The sequence below is a fragment of the Mustelus asterias genome, chromosome 26 (genome assembly GCF_964213995.1).
Source record: "Mustelus asterias chromosome 26, sMusAst1.hap1.1, whole genome shotgun sequence".
In the NCBI taxonomy this organism is placed as follows: Eukaryota; Metazoa; Chordata; class Chondrichthyes; order Carcharhiniformes; family Triakidae; genus Mustelus; species Mustelus asterias.
In genome coordinates, this window is record NC_135826.1 from 31,346,305 (window position 1) to 31,367,504 (window position 21,200).

At 39.0% G+C, this 21,200-nt stretch overlaps 1 protein-coding gene across 1 annotated transcript in view; it reads right to left on the reverse strand.

The window, feature by feature from the left end:
- The window catches only part of LOC144479695 (protein unc-13 homolog A-like), a 243,852-nt gene that overhangs the window by 98,195 nt on the left and 124,457 nt on the right, over window positions 1-21,200 (reverse strand). Inside the window, exons 18-20 of the mRNA XM_078198723.1 lie at window positions 11,559-11,700; window positions 6,572-6,741; window positions 669-784 (exon numbers count right to left, since the gene is read on the reverse strand). Of these exons, the coding sequence (XP_078054849.1) occupies window positions 669-784; window positions 6,572-6,741; window positions 11,559-11,700 (428 nt within the window). The remainder of the gene's footprint in view (window positions 1-668; window positions 785-6,571; window positions 6,742-11,558; window positions 11,701-21,200) is intronic.

Genomic DNA, 21,200 nt, shown 5'->3' on the forward strand with positions numbered 1-21,200 from the left:
AAATATACATATGCGCTACACAAGACAAGGCATTTGTGGAAGAAAGGAAAATAGATTGTTTTGTTCCTTCCAATTTCTGAAACTGTTCACAATACTGTATATAAATGAACAGTTACACCAATCAACTTTAGGTAAATCTGGCTCTGGAGGTTGGCATAAATGGCATGTGATACCAGTTGTACATTCCAGTGAAAATTTTCAGGATTGCCACTAAAATTTAAAACATAATTTTAAGCTGAAGGAAGCATAGGGACAAATTCTCCAAGAAAAAGCAAACTTCATCAACAATGGAATCAGAAAGATCTTGAGAATTACCCTCAGTCAAGAGCAATTAGACTGTAAGCGAATCAAGAAATCCAGCTGATGCCGTAAAGTGATTTGTAAGTTAACTAAATCCAGTTACTGACATTGAATCTCTTCTGAAATAGATGTTTTATTTTACCACAAATGATTAGGAGTTTATTGCTAGCTCTAAAAGAAAATTTTGCTCGTTGAGCTAGTTGAGTTAATATTCATGATGTTCTACATACGTTGCACCACTCTGGCTCACCCATCCCAACGGTGGGAAAATCCCATCTAATATCTAGGATATCAGGTGGTCTTCAGGGGATTCCACATCGAGAAATAAACAAAGACACCAATATAATAATTCATGGGTGACCCATTACCTCATGTAGACACGTGTACTGAACATGGTAGGGTGCTACTTTCTCCTCTCCTTTTATCTCCACGCTAATATGTAACCGGATCGCACCAGACACTGCAGATTTATCAGTACGCTTATCTGGATGTGGAAATTATCAATAGAATACAGAAAAATAAGTTAAACATTACAGAAGTAAAACTGGAACCAAGGAAGGTCTGAATCCATTTTGTCAAGATTCTCTTTTAAAAAGAATAGAACAACTTTGCACAGTAGCAATTAATTTTGAGACATACAGCTCTGAACCAGACCTCAAGAATTTATAATTTCGTAATGAGGGTCATAAGAATAATTGTGGGAAAATATTTCCATCTATATAGGAAACTTACAAATGATTATATCCATAACTGGAGACCTGTATGAGTGAGTTTCTCATTTTATGAAATGTTTTTATTATGGGCAGAATTTTCCAGCCCTTCCCACTCCCAATCGCCCCATCTGCTGCAGGAAAATTGCGGCCTGTGTCTTTGCATTTTGTTACAGTTTGGGCTTTATGTTTGTCCTCAACAATATTTTTAGTCAAACATCTATTATCAGAAAGAAGTAGCCTAAATTATGAAGGAAAATTGCACATATCCTTCTAGTTAGTAGCTTAAAAGACAAATGAGTGAGTAAAATTCTCATTGCCCTCATTTTCTTTTTTGCTTAATTTCTGACTGGGAATTCTTTTTTACTTACATATATATTTTAGAAGCAATTGAATATTTTGATTAGACAGTTATATCTTAACACAGAAGCACTTTTGTGACTTTGTATATGGAAGTTAAGACGGAGAAGTTTCCCACATCTAAAGACACATGAGCAGACAAAGCTCATGCTGATGTAGCTAGTTTTTCCTGGAACAGGCCAGAGAGGGGTTTGAGAGGTGCCACTCTGCACCAAGCATGGCTAACCAGGAGACTTTCCCACTCTTACTGTCTGCCACAGATGTATTAAAAAGATATACGGGTTAATCATAAACTCATTTGGCCATGTTATGAACGCATCTTCCATGGCCATCAAGTTCTGGAGTGGACTTAAACTCAGAGCTTCTGGCTTAGAGGTAAGGATGCCATCCATTGCGCCACAAGACCACCTTAGAGGTCATTACCATAGACACAATTTGACCATTCACATCACTCTTCTAAGTATACCAGCACATTCCTCCTTATATTAAACAGTGAAGAACTAAAAGTAGCATTGGAGAAAGAACCATCCTTCAGGTCTTACAGTTAGTATATTAAAACAGGAAAAAAACATGTTATTCTTGGATCATAAGATATTTAATAGCAAGCAACTATTTGTTCAGAACAAATTAACTAATCTTTTTGAGCTCAAATATGAAGAGTTATACACAATTCCTATCAGTAATATCATTAGTTATTAAACAGATGGGATCAAGCAAATTTACCATTTGATCTCTGTCAAAATGATGAGGAAAAGGAGGGGCAATTTTTGCATATTTTAATATATAAAAGTTATGTCACAGTTTGCCATTCATTGCAAAAAACATCAGCCTAATAAAGTAACTTAAATGCCCACTTATTTTATAACTGGAAACAAAAAAAAACCACAATTAAATTGAGAAATTGCTTGTACTACAAAGTCAGCACCTTGTAACTGATGTTTTGGCCTCTGCTCCACTGGAGTGTAGCTCCCTGTTGTCAGGATGGGAAGCATGAGATACGGTAAATTCCAACTGAATTTAATTATAAGTTAATCAAGGATTGTACTAACTCAATAAAAAGCTCAGGTGTTTTTCAGTGCATGGGTAGCACATTTCCTTCCAGTTTTTGTTTTATTCACTCATAGGAATAAGTGCCATTGGCATTTAAAGCTTATTCCCAATTGTTCTTGAAACAGTGAGCTTCCTTCTTGAACCACTGCAGCCCATCTGATGTAGGTATACTCACAGTGCTGCTAAGCAGAGCTAAAGCTTTGAATTTATATTGAAGCTTTAAAAAATACAGAACATCTTTTTCTTTACAGTTTGCATCAGTTTTGTCAAAATATTGCTTTAGTTTCTTCTTACTTCAGGAATAGGGAATGTGTTATAAAGAATGTGTATTCTCAAAAGAAGATCGTAAGAAGTCTCACAACATCGGGTTAAAGTCCAACAGATTTATTTGGAATCACGAGCTTTTGGAACACTGCTCCTTTATCAGGTGAGTGGATGAAGGAGCAGCCCTCTGAAAGCTCCTGATTCCAAATAAACTTGTTGGACTTTAACCTGGTGTTGTGAAACTTCTAACTGTGCCCACCCCAGTCCAACGCCGGCATCTCCACTCATCAAAAGACAGTAGTAGTAGTGGAGAAAAAAAGTGGAAGACAGAGGAAGAGGCAGTTGACTTGAGAAACTGGGTTAACAAGTATTTTGCTTCTTCCAAACTGGCATTATTTTTAAAGCTTTTGCAATTTTAAGGAAGCCAATGCAGTTAAACCAAAGTACTAATATTTCTTAGAGTAAGCTACTAAAGTGTTTGATATTCAGCCAATATCAGCATTAATATGTTTTTGCTCGTTGACAACTTCAAAAACAAGTTTAAATTGACAGTTTAGCACTGAGATTCGTAGTCTAGATTATTATCAGATCTGAAAGAATTCACTTGCAATTCACATTTCCCTTTAACAGCTCAAAGAGAAAGAAACCTACCTATATCAGAAGATTACCGCTGGAATAATTTAAAAAGCAAGGGTGATTCTAAGATTTAGAGCTTTGAATTATGCAGAGAAACTTAAAATGGCTTTTCCCACCACAGAAAACAAGTTTGAAAGGAGTCACAATTTAGATTATTAAAAATACTAAACAAAGTGGGTTTGTAAATGTCGGTACATTATTTACTTTGGACAATACTAGAAGTCATGATAATTGAATTAACACGGTTGAGGTTAGAAATTATCCCTTCCATCCCCTCCTCCAAAAGAGATGCAGATAAAGCAGCTAATGTTATGCTGGTTGATAGCAAATGGATAAGTATGTGGTTATGCACAGCTTTCACAGACAGCTGAAGCATAAATAAGTGAATCATTTTTGTCATGCTCCAATAAACACTTGTATCGGTGCGGTAGTAACTGGCCATTTTTATTTTCAGATCATTCAGAATGTTCCAGTCAAAGATCAATAAAAACAATAGAAGAGAGATTTTGGAGTTGAATTGCTATAATGTGCTTATTTCCACCAGGGTCCAACTAGTGTTCAGTTATTGTTTGCAAACAATAAGGGTCCTTGTGGTATGATGTACTTTAAATATTACACAAAAATGATTTCAGAACACATCATGAACTGTGATAGACCAAAGGTAAAAAAAATGAGTGGAAAAGGATTGCAAAGTTTCTTACCATTGAAATGGATTAATGATTGTGTGCAAACTCTTAACAAAATAAACAACAGTTCTGTTTCAGCAGGAACACTAAGCAGCACCACAATCTAATTAAAGATCATATATATTGAGGAGAACTTATGACAAAATAGTTGTCTTTTACAATACTTAAAAGTATTTGTTTGAGCAGTCACAGAAAGGGTGCTATCATTAAGTTTTTGGCTGGCTACTGTCTTAGACTATTAGTATGTCACATTTTCCAAAACTTGGAGAATCTGGTTTATTAACAGTCTAAGACAAAGAAACAGACATTAATTATTTTAGATTCTTTGAATGAAGAAAACTCTTACTTTTACAGAAAATAAGTATTGATCAGTTTCTGTTGCTGATGCTATGCCCATTATAAGCTAGACATTATATTTTCTCTACAAAAAAAAATTGGGTTAAAATGTTCAATGATGGAATTAAAGAAAAGCTATTTTATTACCAGAATTCCTCGCTAAGTAGATGCTGTACAACTTGAGAGCAGATTTTCACTCAATTCTACACTTCCTAGCTGTTTGAGAAGAGTTCATATAAAAATTGGTTTTATATCAATTCGCTAATCTTCAGAGCGCTTGGGCACCATTGCGCAAAGGTGCCCTGATCTCAGATTGCACTGGAAGACTCCCCCTCCCTTCCCCCATGGACAACGGGACAAACTTCCCGCCCCCTCCTCATCGGTGGCATGTTCCCACACCCCCTCGCTGACACGGGTCACTAGCATTAGAGCCCTCCCAATAGGTCCCCCTGTCTGGCCCCCCATCAAGACTGCTTTCACAATCCATTCTGCACTTCATGTACCCCACTCAGGCCCCATCCTCTCCTGAGCCACTGGCAGTGCCCAACTGGCACACTGGAAGTGCTCAACTGTCACTGCCAGGCTGTCTGGTGGACACTGTCGGGTGTTTCAGTGGCCTCTGAAGCCCCGATGTGACCGCCGTGCCAGGTCTCCGCTAGTGGAGACGACTACTGTTTCTTGCCATTATCGTGCTGCATCCAAAGGCTGGTGAATTCTGTGCGCTGGGATTTGAACGGGCTTTGCATATTTAAATGCTACTTGAACCAGTAGACATCATTAGGAAGGGGGCGGGAGACTTACAAATTGTTTGGCACCAAGTGTGAAACGGATTTTTAGACCCGCACACTGTCCTCCGGGACCGGCGCAATCTACTAATGGCGCAATGAGGTCAGAGAATTCCACCCCCCCAAATGTATTTAAAATTTTTTGTGCAATCAATACAGCTGACACCAATCAGTCCTTCTCTAAGCAAAAAAAAACGATTTCACTGACAGTACTGTCAACCAATGAACTGAAAAGGAGGCTATATGGGCATGACAATCACTAGATCTTATTTAATATACTGGCAACCATTCGAAGGTTCACTATTGTCTTATTGTTTTTTTTCTTATTATGAAAACATTACAAAAAGCTTTTTTTTTCTTTAGCTTCTGACACAGAATCCATAATTTCCCATAAAGATTGATGGATGAGGTATTACCAGATTATCAAAGTATTCCTTCTCTCAGTGTTGAGAAGTATTCTTTGCTGGTTCATGCCTCCCCTGAGTGACCTATTGCAAATCAGAAACTTATAATTGGAGAACTTACACCTTAATATAGCATTATATACAAATACAAAATAAAGACCACTTTGTCCCTGCCTCAGTGATCTAAATATGCTGAATTTTTATATGTACTTATCTTATTTGAATATAAATGGTATTCAATTTATTTAGTTTAAACTAGGATTAATTATATATTTAGCTTTGCTGTATTTACTTTCATGTATTTCAAGGTCTTGAATAGATTGCTTAACAAACACTTGTTTACTGAGAGTCCTAAGACTCTAAGCTGTTTTGTTGCAATGAAAACAGGTAAAATTACAAAAATTTAATGTCATCAATAAAACTGTGTTTTATAACTTTGTATTAGATATTGTGTGTTGAATTTTGTTGTTGAAATGCAGAATAGCATATGATCTTTAATTTCTCTTTAAGCTTGTACACTACAGGCACACACTAAAAAAATTAAAAACCTGTATGGTAATGTATCTCAGGTCTTGTAGCATTTTCTTTTGACTGCGTTCACATCAATATTCAGACTTTAAAACAGTAACTGAAAAAGGAAATGAAAATAAATAAAAATATTCAACATATTTTTAGTAGCATAACTCGAAGGTCTGCAAAATGCATTCTGCACCACTTTAAAAAAAATTATATTGAGAATGAATTGACGATATTTCATGTTTCTCTGTTATATCCTTATTGTTAGTCATCTCATTATGTCCTAATTCAATGGGAAGGGTGGAGATTGGCCTGAGATATTCATTTTTGCATGTCCGTCATCATGTTGTGCTGTACAACATTGTTGTGACTTTGGGGCTGAGTGTGACAGATCTTCTAGGCAACCTTCACTTTTGTGTGGGATTGTCATATTGCAAATTATTATCCATTTAGATATGTCTAGAGGCAATACCGAACAACCTGAACAAATATCTAATAGAGGAAAGCTAAACATTGACACATACCTAGGTTATACCAGACATCCATCTCTCCACTTAGAGTTCGAACTTCAATGATGGTTTGCCCCAAAAAGTCATCGGATTCCCTTTTGAACCTTTGTTTTACCCGTGATTTGATATCATCATCTTCATCCCACACTCGTACTTTTATTCGATCAGATGAATTGTGACATTCACTGGAGTGAAACAATTATTAGTTTCTGAATCAACAGGCTTCTCTGTTCAATTTGCTCTGCTTTTTTACATGTTCAATTAGATGAATGAAAGTATGAATTTCCAACAAGTTAAATGAGTTTGTGTTAAGGTAATATGTATAATTAAGAATAAATAAAGTGTTATAGAACTTAGGTGACCTAAATGAGTGACCACATCAAGCTCTGACTGTGGGAGTATGAAACAACAATCAAAATAGTTTTAAAAACAGCAAAACACTATGGATGCTGGAAATTTGAAATTAAATCAGAAAATCCCAAAGTACTTGGCAAGTCTCACAGAATCTGTGGAGAAAGAAACAGAGTTAACATTTCAATCAATGACCTTTCATCAGAACTGAAACTTTTTCCATAAAAAGCCAGAAACTTTTTATCTGCTGACATATTTCCAGCATTTGATGGATTTAGTTCATAATAATTAAAGCTAGAAAAGATAATGGTAATGGATAAAATGTTTTTTTACTGTGCTACATTGCTTTTCATTACAATTCCAGTGCTACTAACTTGGGTTTTTGTTGCATCGTGGAACACTGAAAAATAGATTTGAACCCGAAACATCAACACAGAATTTCTGATCTCCAAAGGTTTGGGAAATTATTCATTGCCAATCAAGCGTTTCACCACAGGGAGAAAAGTGGTTAGTCACCTTAAGCCACATGTACAATTATAATTGATTGGTTATAGAGTGGCTCGGGGGGAGACCAGCAAGCATATCTTGGGAATGAAAGAATTTGCATTCATGTTTTTATTCTTTCATGCTATGTGGGTGTTACTGCCAAGGAAAGCATTTGTTGCCCATCCCTATTTTCACTTGAACTGAATGAATTGCTAGGCCATTTCAGAGGGCAGCTAAGAGTCAACCACATTGCTGTGGATCTGGAGTCTCATGTAGGTCACACTGGGTATGAATGGCAAATTTCATACCCTAACGGACATTAGTGAACCAGACACTCAATAACATTCCAACACTCAATAACATTTGTTATCGTCACCACTGAGATTAGTGTTATATTCCTGAATTATTAATTGAAGTTAAATTTCATCAGCTGACATGGTGGGATAGAGCATCTTTTACTCTTTCAGGACATTTCAAGTTACTTTGCAGCCAATTAATTAGTTCTAATGTGGTATCACTATTATTATCTAGCAAAATATCTCTCACAAAACAGTAAATGATATAAATGGCCAGTTAATCTGTTTTGGTAGCATTGCTGGAGCAAAGAATGTTGGATTTCTCTACTGATTTTCACATTGTGCCTTATGATCTTTTATATACACTTGAACAGGTTGGATGACACCTCAGTTTAATGTCTCATCTGAATGAAAGCGCCTCCAGCAATGCAGCACTCCCTGTGTTACATTAAAATTAATTGATTATGCACTTGAATCCCGGAGCAGGGCTTGAACTAATAATCTTCGGATTCAAGCACACAAGTACTACTAACTGAGCCAAACTGAGAGCACTGAAGGGAAAAAAAACAAATTATGAGGTGGTTACTGATTTATGCAACTATCATATTTTAAGCCACTCTTTGTTCTCTTAACTTTCTCTCTGTTAAGCAACTGTTAGTGAGGTTCTGGCATTGTGACACTGGGGCTGCAGTGGATTATGTGTCACAAGGACTTAGTTTTACACAATAATGTAAGGTCAGTTCAGCTAAAAAGAATTTGAGTGGTACTCCTCGCAAATAACGCCTGATAGAATATCAGGTACTTGCTTAGAAGGCTGCTGATTGTTCACGTGTTGCCACTATTATATAAAGAAGCATAGAGCCATTGGAAACCACGTCCCCTTGCTGAATTTGGCCATTGAAGGCAACAAAAATGGAATAATATCTTAATGAAGAATGGGTTTCCTCTGAAGTGCTTGTTCCAAACTAGCAGTTAGAGATTACAATGCTGCTCTGCCATTCTAATTGCATTATGAAGAGCAACTGGGAAGTTGGTGGGCCTCAGGTTGTGATAATTTGGGGAGATAGTACCCAGGGCACAATTGTTGCCTGCCATTGTATTATCAGGTCACAATCTTGGTTTACAAACTACCCAGCTGTGACTATTGCCTATAAATGAGTTTAGTGCTGTACCATCAGTTTCCCTTTTCCTGCTGTAAGAAAAAGGCCAAAGAATGTTGTTAGGACATCTTGGCATCGTTAATTTGACAGAAAGGTCTCTATTACATCGCTTTCCTTTCTCGTCAGAAACTGAGAGCAAGAATTAAGAATGACATGGAATTTAGGCAACAAGATTTGATCGAGTCAAAGAAACACATGTAGCTAAGAGTCACACGAGATTGGAAGGTGGGTGGTTAGTGGCCTGCATTATATGTGCAATGATCAAGTATAAGTTTTGCTTATTTTGTCTCTTAGATTTTGCTGAAGCATACATTATTGTCCCACTGAGAAAGAGCACTGAGCTGAGCTGCTTTCAAGCCTCTGTTAGTATTGTTCTGCCTGAACACTATAAACAAGTGGCCTGGTTTGACTTCATTTCTTATTTTGCTTCCTTCACTTTCTACAATTTCAATGGGCTATCTGAAACCTGATAATGGAAGATGCAAAACATTCACTAACATAAACAAATTTCAAATTAGATATCTACAGGTTGTAAAGGCACTAAAAATGAAATTATTTTTAGTTCATTCCAAAGCTCCCTTGCAGCCTCCCATTTTCCACCCTCAACAAATTTGAGTGCATCCAAACTCTGCTGCCCTTGCCAAATCCCATTCATCCATTGCCTGCCTGCATGTGCTCATTGACCTACATTGGCTCCTGTCCATCAGCGCCTTGAAGTAAAATGTTCATCCTCTGTTCAAATTTCTCCATTGTCTTGCCCCTCTATCTCTGTAGCCTTGTCCTTATTTCTGTAACAGACCAGCCCACAACTGATAGTTCCTTCAGATGACTCAGTATAAAGCTCTGAAATCCCCTCCTTGAACATCTCATTGTCAATCCTTTAAGGTGATGCCCACCTCTTCGACTGAGTTTTTAGTTACCCACCCTAATATCTCTCTTGGCTTGGTGTAAATTTTTGTAAGTTCAAGCTCCAGTGAAACACTTTGGGAAATTTTATCACTCTTTATAAATGTAAGTAGTTGTTGTATTTATCAACAACATATTTTTATATAGTATTTTTACTATATTATGTCTGTCCCAAAGGGCTTCATAGTTTAGGGTTAAATCAAGATAGGGGTGGAAAAGAACTTGGTTAGGTAAATTAAGTAGACATGAAGGATAAGCATTCAAGTGGAAAGGGATGAAACAAGACAGCCTGGATTTAGGAGAGTGGAGGATGAAAGCTGGGACACAGTACTGTAGCAAGTTGTGGTTGTTATTATAAGGATGTGCTTTTTGAAGACAACATTTCTATTTTTTTTCCTTCTTCTGGCTGGATTTGTTTGAAAAAACTGTGACCCTATACAGACAATGACAAAACTGCCCAGACTGCTACAATCCATACAATTTCACATTCCACCAAGTGGGATGAAGACAGACACTCAAACCCGGAGAGTGTGAAAGACCCCATCCCCTGTTGATTCACACCATCCTAAGACTTTTCAAACATTTCTGAGTTGAGATATCAAAAGGCAATTACCTATTCTGAAACAACTCCAGCATACATAACTAATATAATTTCTTGGGTATATACACCCAGCGAAGTATTTTAAGGATTCCATAATAAGCAGTCAGGAGAGAAAAAAAGACAATGGTGTACTGAACAGGCTGATTAAAGCTGTCCCCTCTGCTTTTCTCAGAAGTGCTGTGCCTGATTTGCAAAATAACCACTCTGAGAAGAGAAACCGTCTGTGAACCGCGATCTTTTCAGAAAGTCTGCAGCAAACAATTACATCCTGGAAGGCAGCTGAACAAAATGGCCACATTGTGTAACCACTACATTGAGACTAGTCAAGGAACAGCTAACCAGATACTAATCTGTTTAATTTTTCACAAGCTGGAAAAAAATCCGATAAAGCCTATCTTCTTTCTCGCCCACATGAATTGCTGGAAAATTCCAGCCAATAAGTATAAATATGATGTATAATATCACCAAGGGGCAGCATAAAGAAATAGGAAGGGTTGAAGGGCAAATCTTTGCAGATTGGTTTGCCTTGCAAATTTGGTAGAAATGGAACCAGGTAAGGAAAGCACTACAGAGATGTCCTAAAGATGAGAGATTCTGGAGGATGAATGGTGTGATCAATTGCATTGAACACTGAAGAGAAATCAGAAAGGATAATGAATAGCATACTACGGTCACAGTTCCATAGAATGCCACTGGCAACTTTGACCAAGATGTGGAAATGCTGGCGTTGGACTGGGGTAAACACAGTAAGAAGTTTAACAACACCAGGTTAAAGTCCAACAGGTTTATTTGGTAGCAAATGCCACTAGCTTTCGGAGCACTGCTCCTTCGTCAGATGGAGTGGAAATCTGCAAAGAGAGCAGATTTCCACTCCATCTGACGAAGGAACAGCGCTCCGAAAGCTAGTGGCATTTGCTACCAAATAAACCTGTTGGACTTTAACCTGGTGTTGTTAGACTCCTTACTGAACTTTGACCAAGACACTCTAGAAAATAGAATGAAGTGATCTGAACATAACAATGGGAAATGTGTTCATCAGGTTAGATGGCAACAATAGACTGTAAAATTTTGTATTTTCGTGTGTCAATGTCAGTTTTCCAGAAGCGTTTGGAGCAAGAAGCTGATCTGTTTTGGATGGTAAATTTACATATATTGCAACAAATACAAAACAAAATGTATACTTTAAATACAAAGTAACTTACAAATTGAAGTTTTCCTCCCAGATCGGGTTAAGGTTCCCGTATATGGTTTTGGTACGCTTCTTAGTCTTCCCAACTTGAACTGTGACATAAGGATCACTGGAACCAGTTTTATCTTTGGCTTGCAGACCTTGAGCACACACCACTGCAGATATCAAAGATTGATTCTAATGGTTAAATTCAGTATTCAAGGGAACATTCCAAAGTTTCAATATTTATTCTGATAAAAAAAATTCAGTGATATTTTTGTTGCAGCAATACATTTTAAATCAACTCAAAAGATTTTTCAAATGTACCATGGGAAATTGAGAAAAAACTACTGGAAAACAAATAAAAGCAGGAAGGTCTGGAAATTCACAAGAGTTGATTAGCATCTAAAAAGAGGGAGGAAGGTTATTTTTTCAGAAACAATGGCCTTGATTTAAGAAGCATTGTGAGAAGCAACGTACAGCAAAACCTTAGCTTTCTACATGATCAAATGCACATGAGAAATAAAACTCAATGTCAAGCCAGATTGCCTCTAAGCAATATGCCCAGTACACCTCATCCATGTTATTACTAATGCAGCATCTCCACTGAAGGACCAAAATGAAGTCTATTCTGATTGACCGTGTTTAGGCATTTTGAGGAAACATAATAATCCCTTCCATGATATTGAGCATGGTGTGTCAACAACAGATATTCCACACCATTGAGTGAACCTCTAAATTTCCACAATACCTTTTCCCAAAGAATAAAGCTTCTGGATACTTTGCAGGAAAAGGGTGAAAAGCAAAGGTTCTCCATTAGCTAGCAGGAAGTATTAAAATGAATGCAGAGAATTAAAGTAGTTGAAATCTACAGCCCAGTTAGTCATGCAAAGAACTGGATTTCTTGCTCACCAATACAAGGGATTTCTCTAGCTTGAATGCATTCCACCTCCTAACACTCAAGGTAACTGCTGAGCTCCATTCTAAGATAGATAATGGGGAATAGAATTACGATATTACTATGCATCAATGATGTTCTGCATGAAAATCTAACATTGCCCAATTTAGAATTTTCTGCCACACCCTAAATAGCAAATGAGTCATAATATTACTGAAACTGAATAATACTCATGTCTCAATGGATGGGACTTGCACCTGGAAGTCGGTGGATTGTTGACTCCCATTGTCGCTGCATAAAATGGCAATAAACCAATTAATGGCTTCCGGGTGGGTTTTAAGCCCACAAAGTCCGTGAATTCTTGTTCGTCCGCCCATTCAGAGCTGCAGGATGGGTGGTCTGGCAGCCGTAATCATTGGCCATTACCTGGAAGGAGGCAGTGTCTGGGGATCCTGTAATTTTGTGAAGTTCAAAGCCACAAGGAAGTGTTTGTTTTCTGAAAGATTCTCAGGTATTGTTTGCAGTAATTGTTATTATTCTGAAAAGTGTGTTAAATTCTGCCGAGGCTTTGAGTTAAGTGTTGTTGCCAGTGAACTCAGATGGCATCATTCACATGATGTTAGGATCTGAAAATTGAGCAGCTTTTTAGTTCTAGCATGCTTTTCTCCACAGATGACTAAGACAAGGTTCCGAGGGGCCAGCAGGAAAGAAGAGCCAGAACTGCCCCGTGTTTTGATGGTGTATCCCTCACATCCCCCCTTGGGCTGTGTCTATCAGCTGTGAGGTCCTTATGCCAGCTGACAAGAAGAAGAGACCTCCTTCTATAAGGGTCAACAGCATGGGAGTTGTGCCTCAAAAATTGAGACAATGAGGAAAGAGGCTGAATGACTTATCTGCAAGGGTGATTAAGTCCTCACTAAGGAAAAGTGAGCCCACAATACGCATAAAAGAAACAGGACTGGAGGTGGTGCCCGACCTGACAATGGTCACGCCACTGGAGAAGGATATTCTGTTGCTGTCATCTACTGAACAGACCTGCTCCATTGGCAGAGGCAATATTGGAGCAAGGCCTGCGACTGGTGAGATTGCAAGGGGCTGAAACCAGATTTGGGACACAGACAGGGAGAGGGCTAGAGGGAGTGAGTCTGAGGACTGGCATGCTTACATTAACAGCTCATGTGTGGTTTATGTGTTGGAAGGCCAGGAAGCCTCCAGGTATAAACATTGTGAGCTTGCTACAAGTGTGTTGTAATGGTTGCAAGGTGTCATATCTCAATCCACATGCTGCTAATGATGCTGAACATTGTGATCTTGCATGCCTGACAAAGACTCTGAAATGTTAAATAATGCTCTTTCTTCTGTGTGCCCTGCGCAGAACCTTCTACCACTGAGCCTGCCAGCCCTGCGGCACTGACAATTGACTCCAAGAAGGAAGATCACTTGGATGAGGAGGCATCAAATCCTCTCCCTGCACCAAACACCAGTGCAGATATTGGCACCATGGCAGGGATTAGCACAATCTGGTGTAGGCATTTCACATTTGCACATGCAGCTGCCAAAGAGAGAGGTGGACTAGGCCTCAGTCAGTCAGAGGTGATCCAGAGACTGAGCCTGATGATGTGTCTCTGGAGTCACCTGTGAGGGCAGCAGATACTGAATGTTCAGCACTAGGTGTGTGGAGCTTTGGTGGATATACCAGAGGAACTGCATACTCTGGTCTGTGGAGATGTCCATCTAGGCCATGTGCACTGCAGTCACCCACTATTCAGAATGCCACAATTATTCACAGAACAGACTATTGACTGTCATGGAGGGGCAAACCACCTTATTGCTGACACTATTGTGGGTATGTGCTCTGACATGCACACATCACCCTGATTCTGAGCTCAAGGACCCACGGGCAGGGTGACAGGGGGACTTGGAGCCGGGTGACTGAGCCAGCTCCTTGGGATGTCACGGGAAGGCAGGCAAGACTTACCGTTCCTCAGGGTGGAGGATGAGCAGCTGCTGCTGTCAGCTGGGAGCACCCTTCAGGACACTTCTGGTGGTGACAGCCTCTGCTCTGCCCCTCTGCCATTGGCAAAGTCCTCCTCAATTGCCACAGCAACAGAAGCCAGAAGCTACTCCTGTGAAAAGGCTAAGGTGGAGGTGAGGATCTAAATTCTGCTTTCCGCAGAAAAAATGAGGCCTCCAAACGGCACCCTCATACTGTCAGTGTCAGATATATTCAATATCAAACACTGACAGTATGAGGGTGACTTTTAACCCACCTGTACAAACTTTTTTTCAAAAAACAAGAACTCCCACTTAGTGTGATTCAGACTCTCTAAGCTTTTCATTGTTCCCAACACATATTATTTCAGTCAATTGGGACATTAACAAGTATAAATAAGCAATTTAATTGTATTTGAATGAGGTGGGTTGGTGGGCTCCCAATTTCTAGGCCTTCCGTGTCCGTTATATTATCACGTTCGGGTGTGGTGATGTTGAGAACACGACCCAATGTCATTGCACATGAGAATACATTGGCGCGGGTGTGGCACAGGCCCCTTTCTCGCCGCATATTATCCTGCCTTCAACTCCAACAATCATGCATATTGACAACCTTATTCAGAATGTTGTGCAACCCACTTAGCTCTCTTATTAGAAGACCTTTAATGTTGACAGTCAGCAACACCGGCAAGCAATTCCTAATGAGTGACGAACCTGCAGTTAACTTATATAAATCTGCCATTACTCTAATTTCCTGCAGTTGCAACTTCATGTGCTGCCAATTTAATTAAAAATACAAAGCAATGGTTAAGTACCCATAACTAACCCAATTGTTCAATAATGCACAACCAACTGTAATTTTTCACCTCCGTATGGCTCTCAGAGGTTGTAACAGTTAGACGTAACTCTTAGAATAATTGTTTGGATAACACATGACAGAGTATTATTTAAACTTTTCACAGCTCTGAGCCTTTCATGTGTAGTTTTATTTATGTTACCATTCTTATTTAAATCAAAATCAGTAATGCATTAGTAGAAAGATTCTTTCATTGAGTATCAAGGAAGGACTGATAGTTTCTTGATCATAACAACTATGAGGAAATGTAAAATATCAGTTGATTAAAACATTAGCAAATTATATAATCAGCTTTGTCCCCTACAGTAAATAACACTGCAAAAAAAAACATTTAATGTTGTTACAAATTAGGCATTACATTCTAACAACCCAATATGTTCATGTAAAACAGGTTGGATAATTATTCTGATATGATCAAAATGCCAGGTGTGATCAATTTGTGCCACTAATAGTGAAGCATTACAACAATAAGTAGATAGAAAACAAGCAGTTTAAAGATATATTAATCAGCTGTGGAGTTGGAAATAGGCCACCTTTGCAATGGGCAGGATGCAATGTTGGAAACGCATTCAGAGTGAAATGAGGCATCAAAGTGGCGAACAGTCTGGTTCAGCGTGAGACAGTGGCCAAGGAGGGGGATGAAATTGGTGGTGGGAACTGAGATAGGAGGTGGAGACAATGGGCTGAATTTTACAGAGCGCTGCAGTCAACCTGCCCTGCCCCCTCCCCCGCGCTAAAATGTTGGCAATCCCGACGGCTGCCCCTCAGCAATTTAACGCTGGGAGCAGCATTATGTGTTTTAAGATGAGATTTCCACCCCATTTTTGGCAGTTCTGCAATCCCAGAAACGGCAGCTGGAAGTGGTGGCCATGCTGGAACTACAAACAATCCACCATGCAAAGGAGCCAAGGTAAGTACAGAGTCAGGATTTTGGGTGGGGCGGGTGAGAGGCAAGGTTCAAGAAGCCATGGGGTGGATAAAAGGTGGAGATGACCTTTGGGAGGGTGGTGCCTCTGATCAGCTCAGTGCACCTGTAAAGCCCCACCCCCACATAATCCTGCTCAACATCAGCTCTGCATCTAAAGCTGCCAGGCTTCCCATATAGCTTGGGCTTACCAGCGACAGAGGGATGAGGCCCTCAGTTACCATCAGTTAGCCACTTAAGCCTCAATAGGCCCAAGCACAGGCAGACTCCCTGTCACACTGAAATTTTATGGAGGGCATGCAGTCAGATCAGGGGAGGTGGGAAGGCCACCTGCTGTTTTTTACATGCCACCAAACCTTCAAACTCTTCAGTGGTTTGATTTTTAATTGTGGCTGATTGAAGATTGATGTTAAAGAAGGAGGCAGACAATATAGGGCAGTGAATGAATTGAGCGAGATGGGTGGTGAGGTAGAGTCAAGTGTCATCAACATAAACATGGAACCCACCATCAAGTCTTTGAAAGATGCCGCCGAAGCAAAGCTTGTTGGTATAGGAAATGGCCAAGGATTGATCTGTGAGGACTCCAGAAACCATTTCAGGAAATTGTCCGGCTTATTGATCACTTAAGAGCCACTTTCCGCCAGCCTGTAATTTTTCAGCCAGCAAAGGGAGTTCAGTGACGGGGAGAAAACCTGGCAGATTATCCTGCTTAGATTCTGGGTGGAAAATGGGGATGTGGTTAGAAACATCTCCATCGCTTTCCATGCCGGGTGCCTCTTCCAAGTTCTGCCTGCCTCCCTTATCTCCCACTTGGCCTTTTAATTAGCGTCTCCAGTCCCCTTACCTCTTATACTCTCTCTCTCTCAACCCATCCCTGGCATGTGACCCTCAAACCTATATGGTACTGTGGACTTCGGCACTTACACTGGTGGAACTGCCTGTACTCCCAATAGTGACAACTGCTCCCAGTAACAGTGCTGTGATTATAAAGTTGTCAGTCAATCAAATGTCCCAGTAGTTCGCAAATGCGGAACATCCTCCTGAGTTTGGGGTTGTGATGGCCTGTCTTCAGCCTCGGAATGCCTCTATAACAACCAAAGTTTCTGTAGCAAGCCTTCCACGGCAGCTGTCACACTTGGTGGGATGGGAGTTACCTAGATTTTGTTCAGTAATTTCTACAGTCCTGAATGGACTGTAGAAATTCCCAAGATATGATATAACTGCATTTCTCACATCTGATATAGTCCCATGGGGTAACTAAAGTCATATATTTCACTGAAATGCTATGCACCTTGTGAGTGACAATTTTCTGTCAATAGCAGGGAGATGACTAGATTATTTATAAACAAATTATGAAGGAAAATACATAATAATTAACATAATTGAGGAACAGTCCTTATAAACTTCAACCATAGTGGACTAATTATCTTGAAACTTGGATTTCTGTTTTGGATCAACATTCTAGTTGGGACATGCAGGCTGTTACTGGAAGTTACTGAATCAGTTTCCAACTTGGCAGCATAGGATTGATGATGCTTGGCTACTGATCCAACTCTCCAAGTCAGAAGAGAGCTTAAATACTTATAGTGCAAAGCTCTATGCCCAGCCATCAAGTTTTGTATGTACTGAGAACAAGAGCAGAGATATCTGCATTCTCAAGAATGTCCAACTTTACAAATGCCCTGGAGGTCCAAGTTCTCTCCCACACCATGCATTTTTAAACAATATTTGATACCACACTATAGTTACGCTGTCACTTTCCAGCATTGCAAAATGAATTGACACAAAAGCAGCAGTAAATCTGCACCTTAACATCATTACTTGGGAAAGCAAAATGAAGATTAGGAGAAACTAGATTGCTGGGGTTGGAGAAAATGAAAAACAATAGTAAAAGTAAAATTATGGTTCGGAAGAAATATACTTGAGAAATATGAGGTCAGGACCATAAGATGTGAAGGTGCTAGGAATGTGTTGTTGTAAGTGTGATCATAGAAACCCTACAGTGCAGAAGAAGGCCATTCGGCCCATCGAGTCTGCACCGGCAACGATCCCACCCAAGCCCTATCCCTGTAACCCCGCATATTTACCCTGCTAATCCTTCTAACCTATGCATCCAGGGACACTAAGGGGAAATTTACCATGGCCGACCCACATAACCTGCACATCTTTGGACTGTGGGAGGAAACCGGAATACCCGGAGGAAACCCACACAGTCACGGGGAGAATGTGCAAACTCCACACAGATAATGGCCTGAACCAGGAATCAAACCCAGGTCCTTGGTGCTGTGAGACAGCAGTGCTAACCACTGTGACACCGTGCCGCCCCTACCCTGATGGTATGTTGATTGCATCAAAATCTCTGCTCAGCATTGATGAATTTTATAATAACTTAGTAATATTATATATATTTATAGAAATATATTTTCTTTTTGACAAAAGAATATGCATTTTAATATCCTTCTTAATATGTAATTACTTCTATTCTAGCTTTTAAAAGTCCAAGTTATTCTTACTGCATCCTACATAATGTTTGATTATTTCAAGTTTGTCCTTCTAACTGCATAATTTGATTCTAATTTATCCTTTTATTAAATATATTGGAACTGTTCAAATAAATGTTTCAGTTATGATACCTCTAGTAGCCAGCTCCTGTTTGTGTAACAAGAAATGATCTTTTATTCATAATTGGCAATGTGACATTAGTGCACCTTTAAGAAATGTTTATTTTTTAAATCATGTTCTCTCTATATATATATATAAGCTGTTTTGGTTTCATTGCAGCTGGGCCATCTGCTAGAAGTCGTTATTGCTCCTTCAGTGGCTTAAATGGGGTTGTTTATTTTTTACTCTGGGATCTTTTATGACCCTGCATTTTTAGGAGGAAGGTTATATGTTTTGGACATTTTTTTCCTACTAGTGAATTTAAGGTTTCATTTTCTGTTTTGGCTGGATGCAGTTTTTAGTTTCAGAAGGGACATCAAGCTGAAAAGAAGTGTTTCTCTCTCTCTCCCTGATTTTGGAAATTCTGCTGGTTCGCTGAAAGCAAGGCTTCTTGCCTTCCTGGAGTAGAACATCTGCTGCTGATGGCTTGACCAGAGTTTCTCTGATGTTCTGGGAAGCTATTCTGGCTTCAAACTGTTCTGAGTGTGTCCAGAGGGCTGCTAGAAGTTACAAAACTGAGAAGTCATGATTTTCAATTCTCCAACCAAAGGACTCAATTCCAGTATCACATGGGCATTAGTCTTTGCTGTATTAAACCTGTGGAAAGGGTTTTTGTCTATGGGAAGTTTATGTTTGATTGGAACATTTTAGATATATTTGTTAAAGGTTATACATTATCTTGGTTGTTTTGTTTTTGTTTGTAATTGATAAAAGTTATTACTAATTTTCTTTCCATACATATTAACTATATTCTTAAATAAACCTTGTTTGATAAAAGCTCCCAGGCGGGTCATTTGAATCATACCTGAAGTGAAACATATCATGCTTATCCTAGTCAAATTCAAAGTGCAAAACTTATGATCCAGGCGGGCTTCATAGAACACTTGAATTTCTGACCGGAATTATAACAACAGAAAATTCTTCCAGTTTCTTTTCACGTGATATGTAGGTTGGATATTCTTCACTGTGTCTGTAACAATAATCTGTATATCAGTGCTTTAGCTATTCCTTAAGGCACATATCGATGATCTCAGTAATGTCATTATTTTATTAAAAACACAATTCTATCTCATGTTTACAGCCATGGTACCTAAAGAAAGACTTGCACCGGCACAATCCTCCAGAGCTAATGGCTTTGTGCCAAGGCTGAGAAATATATGCACAGGGTAAGGGGATAACCTCTTACAACTAGTCAGGTCCCACGCATTTTTCCAAACTGAGATATTTACCAGGAGTCTGACAAACTTCCAGGATACATTTAAGTGAACCATAGAACTCCCACACATTGGAAACAGCAGTTAGTCAACTGCATATAATTGCATCCCACATAATGCTAATTCCACCCCCAGCCAGCTTCTCTTCAGCTCTATTTTCCAAAGACAATCTCATTAAAATGAAATTTCAAGGCCTGTCACATTTACTTTTGATTTGACATTATTTTTGGCCAATGCACAAACAGCACATATTAGAATCCTGTTTTCTTTTATCTCACTGAAATAGTTTTCTTGTCGGGTTCTTTTTTAGTCATAATTGTCAATATCATCTTTAAAAAGGAAAAAAAATCTAATGCCCAAATTTAAGGTGGAATTTATATTCCAGCATCCTGAATGGGATCAAGAATGCAGAAATATTATAGGCACAGAACTCATTTCAGTATTTACAGTGGCTATTCACAGTTGGTGGGATTTTATTTAAGATGCCTGCCTGTGAATCAGATACTCACATCAAGGACAGTGCACAGAAGGGGAGCAGGAGTGTTGACAATCTCAAACAATTAAATAAGCTCTGGGTAAGTTGATAAAATGTCCAGCAAGTCCTTCTGATGTCCTGAGCACTTTGTGAATCTGGTTTCATATTGCTCTGCAAGTATACCCAACACTTGATAATCTATCAAATAGTGATAGATTATGTACTCTAGAAGGTTTCTCATATCTTTGAAATGGAAACATTCTTGTAGCAACATTATAACTGCAGCACTAATTCACCTTTAAACAACTAATCAGCCAGGCATTTTCTGCAATTCCTGTTTGTGATTGTGAAAAGGACTTGTTGGCCACCATATTGCAGGAAAATCAATTTCTAAAGTCTAAGAAAATTGTAGTTATATTAACAGAGTTAAAAGCAACTTTTCCAAGGAATTTAATGTAAACTTTCATGTTTTATAAAGAAAGTTCATAAAAAGGTTAGTCATATTTATTGAAGATCACAAAAGAAAGTCTTGCTGTAGAAAAATAACAGTACATGGAAGGCTCCGATCAAGCATATATGGTGAAATATTTAGCTGGGGAAGAATCCCTCCAACATAGAGACTACAGCAGTTCAAGAAGGCAATTTGGGATGAACA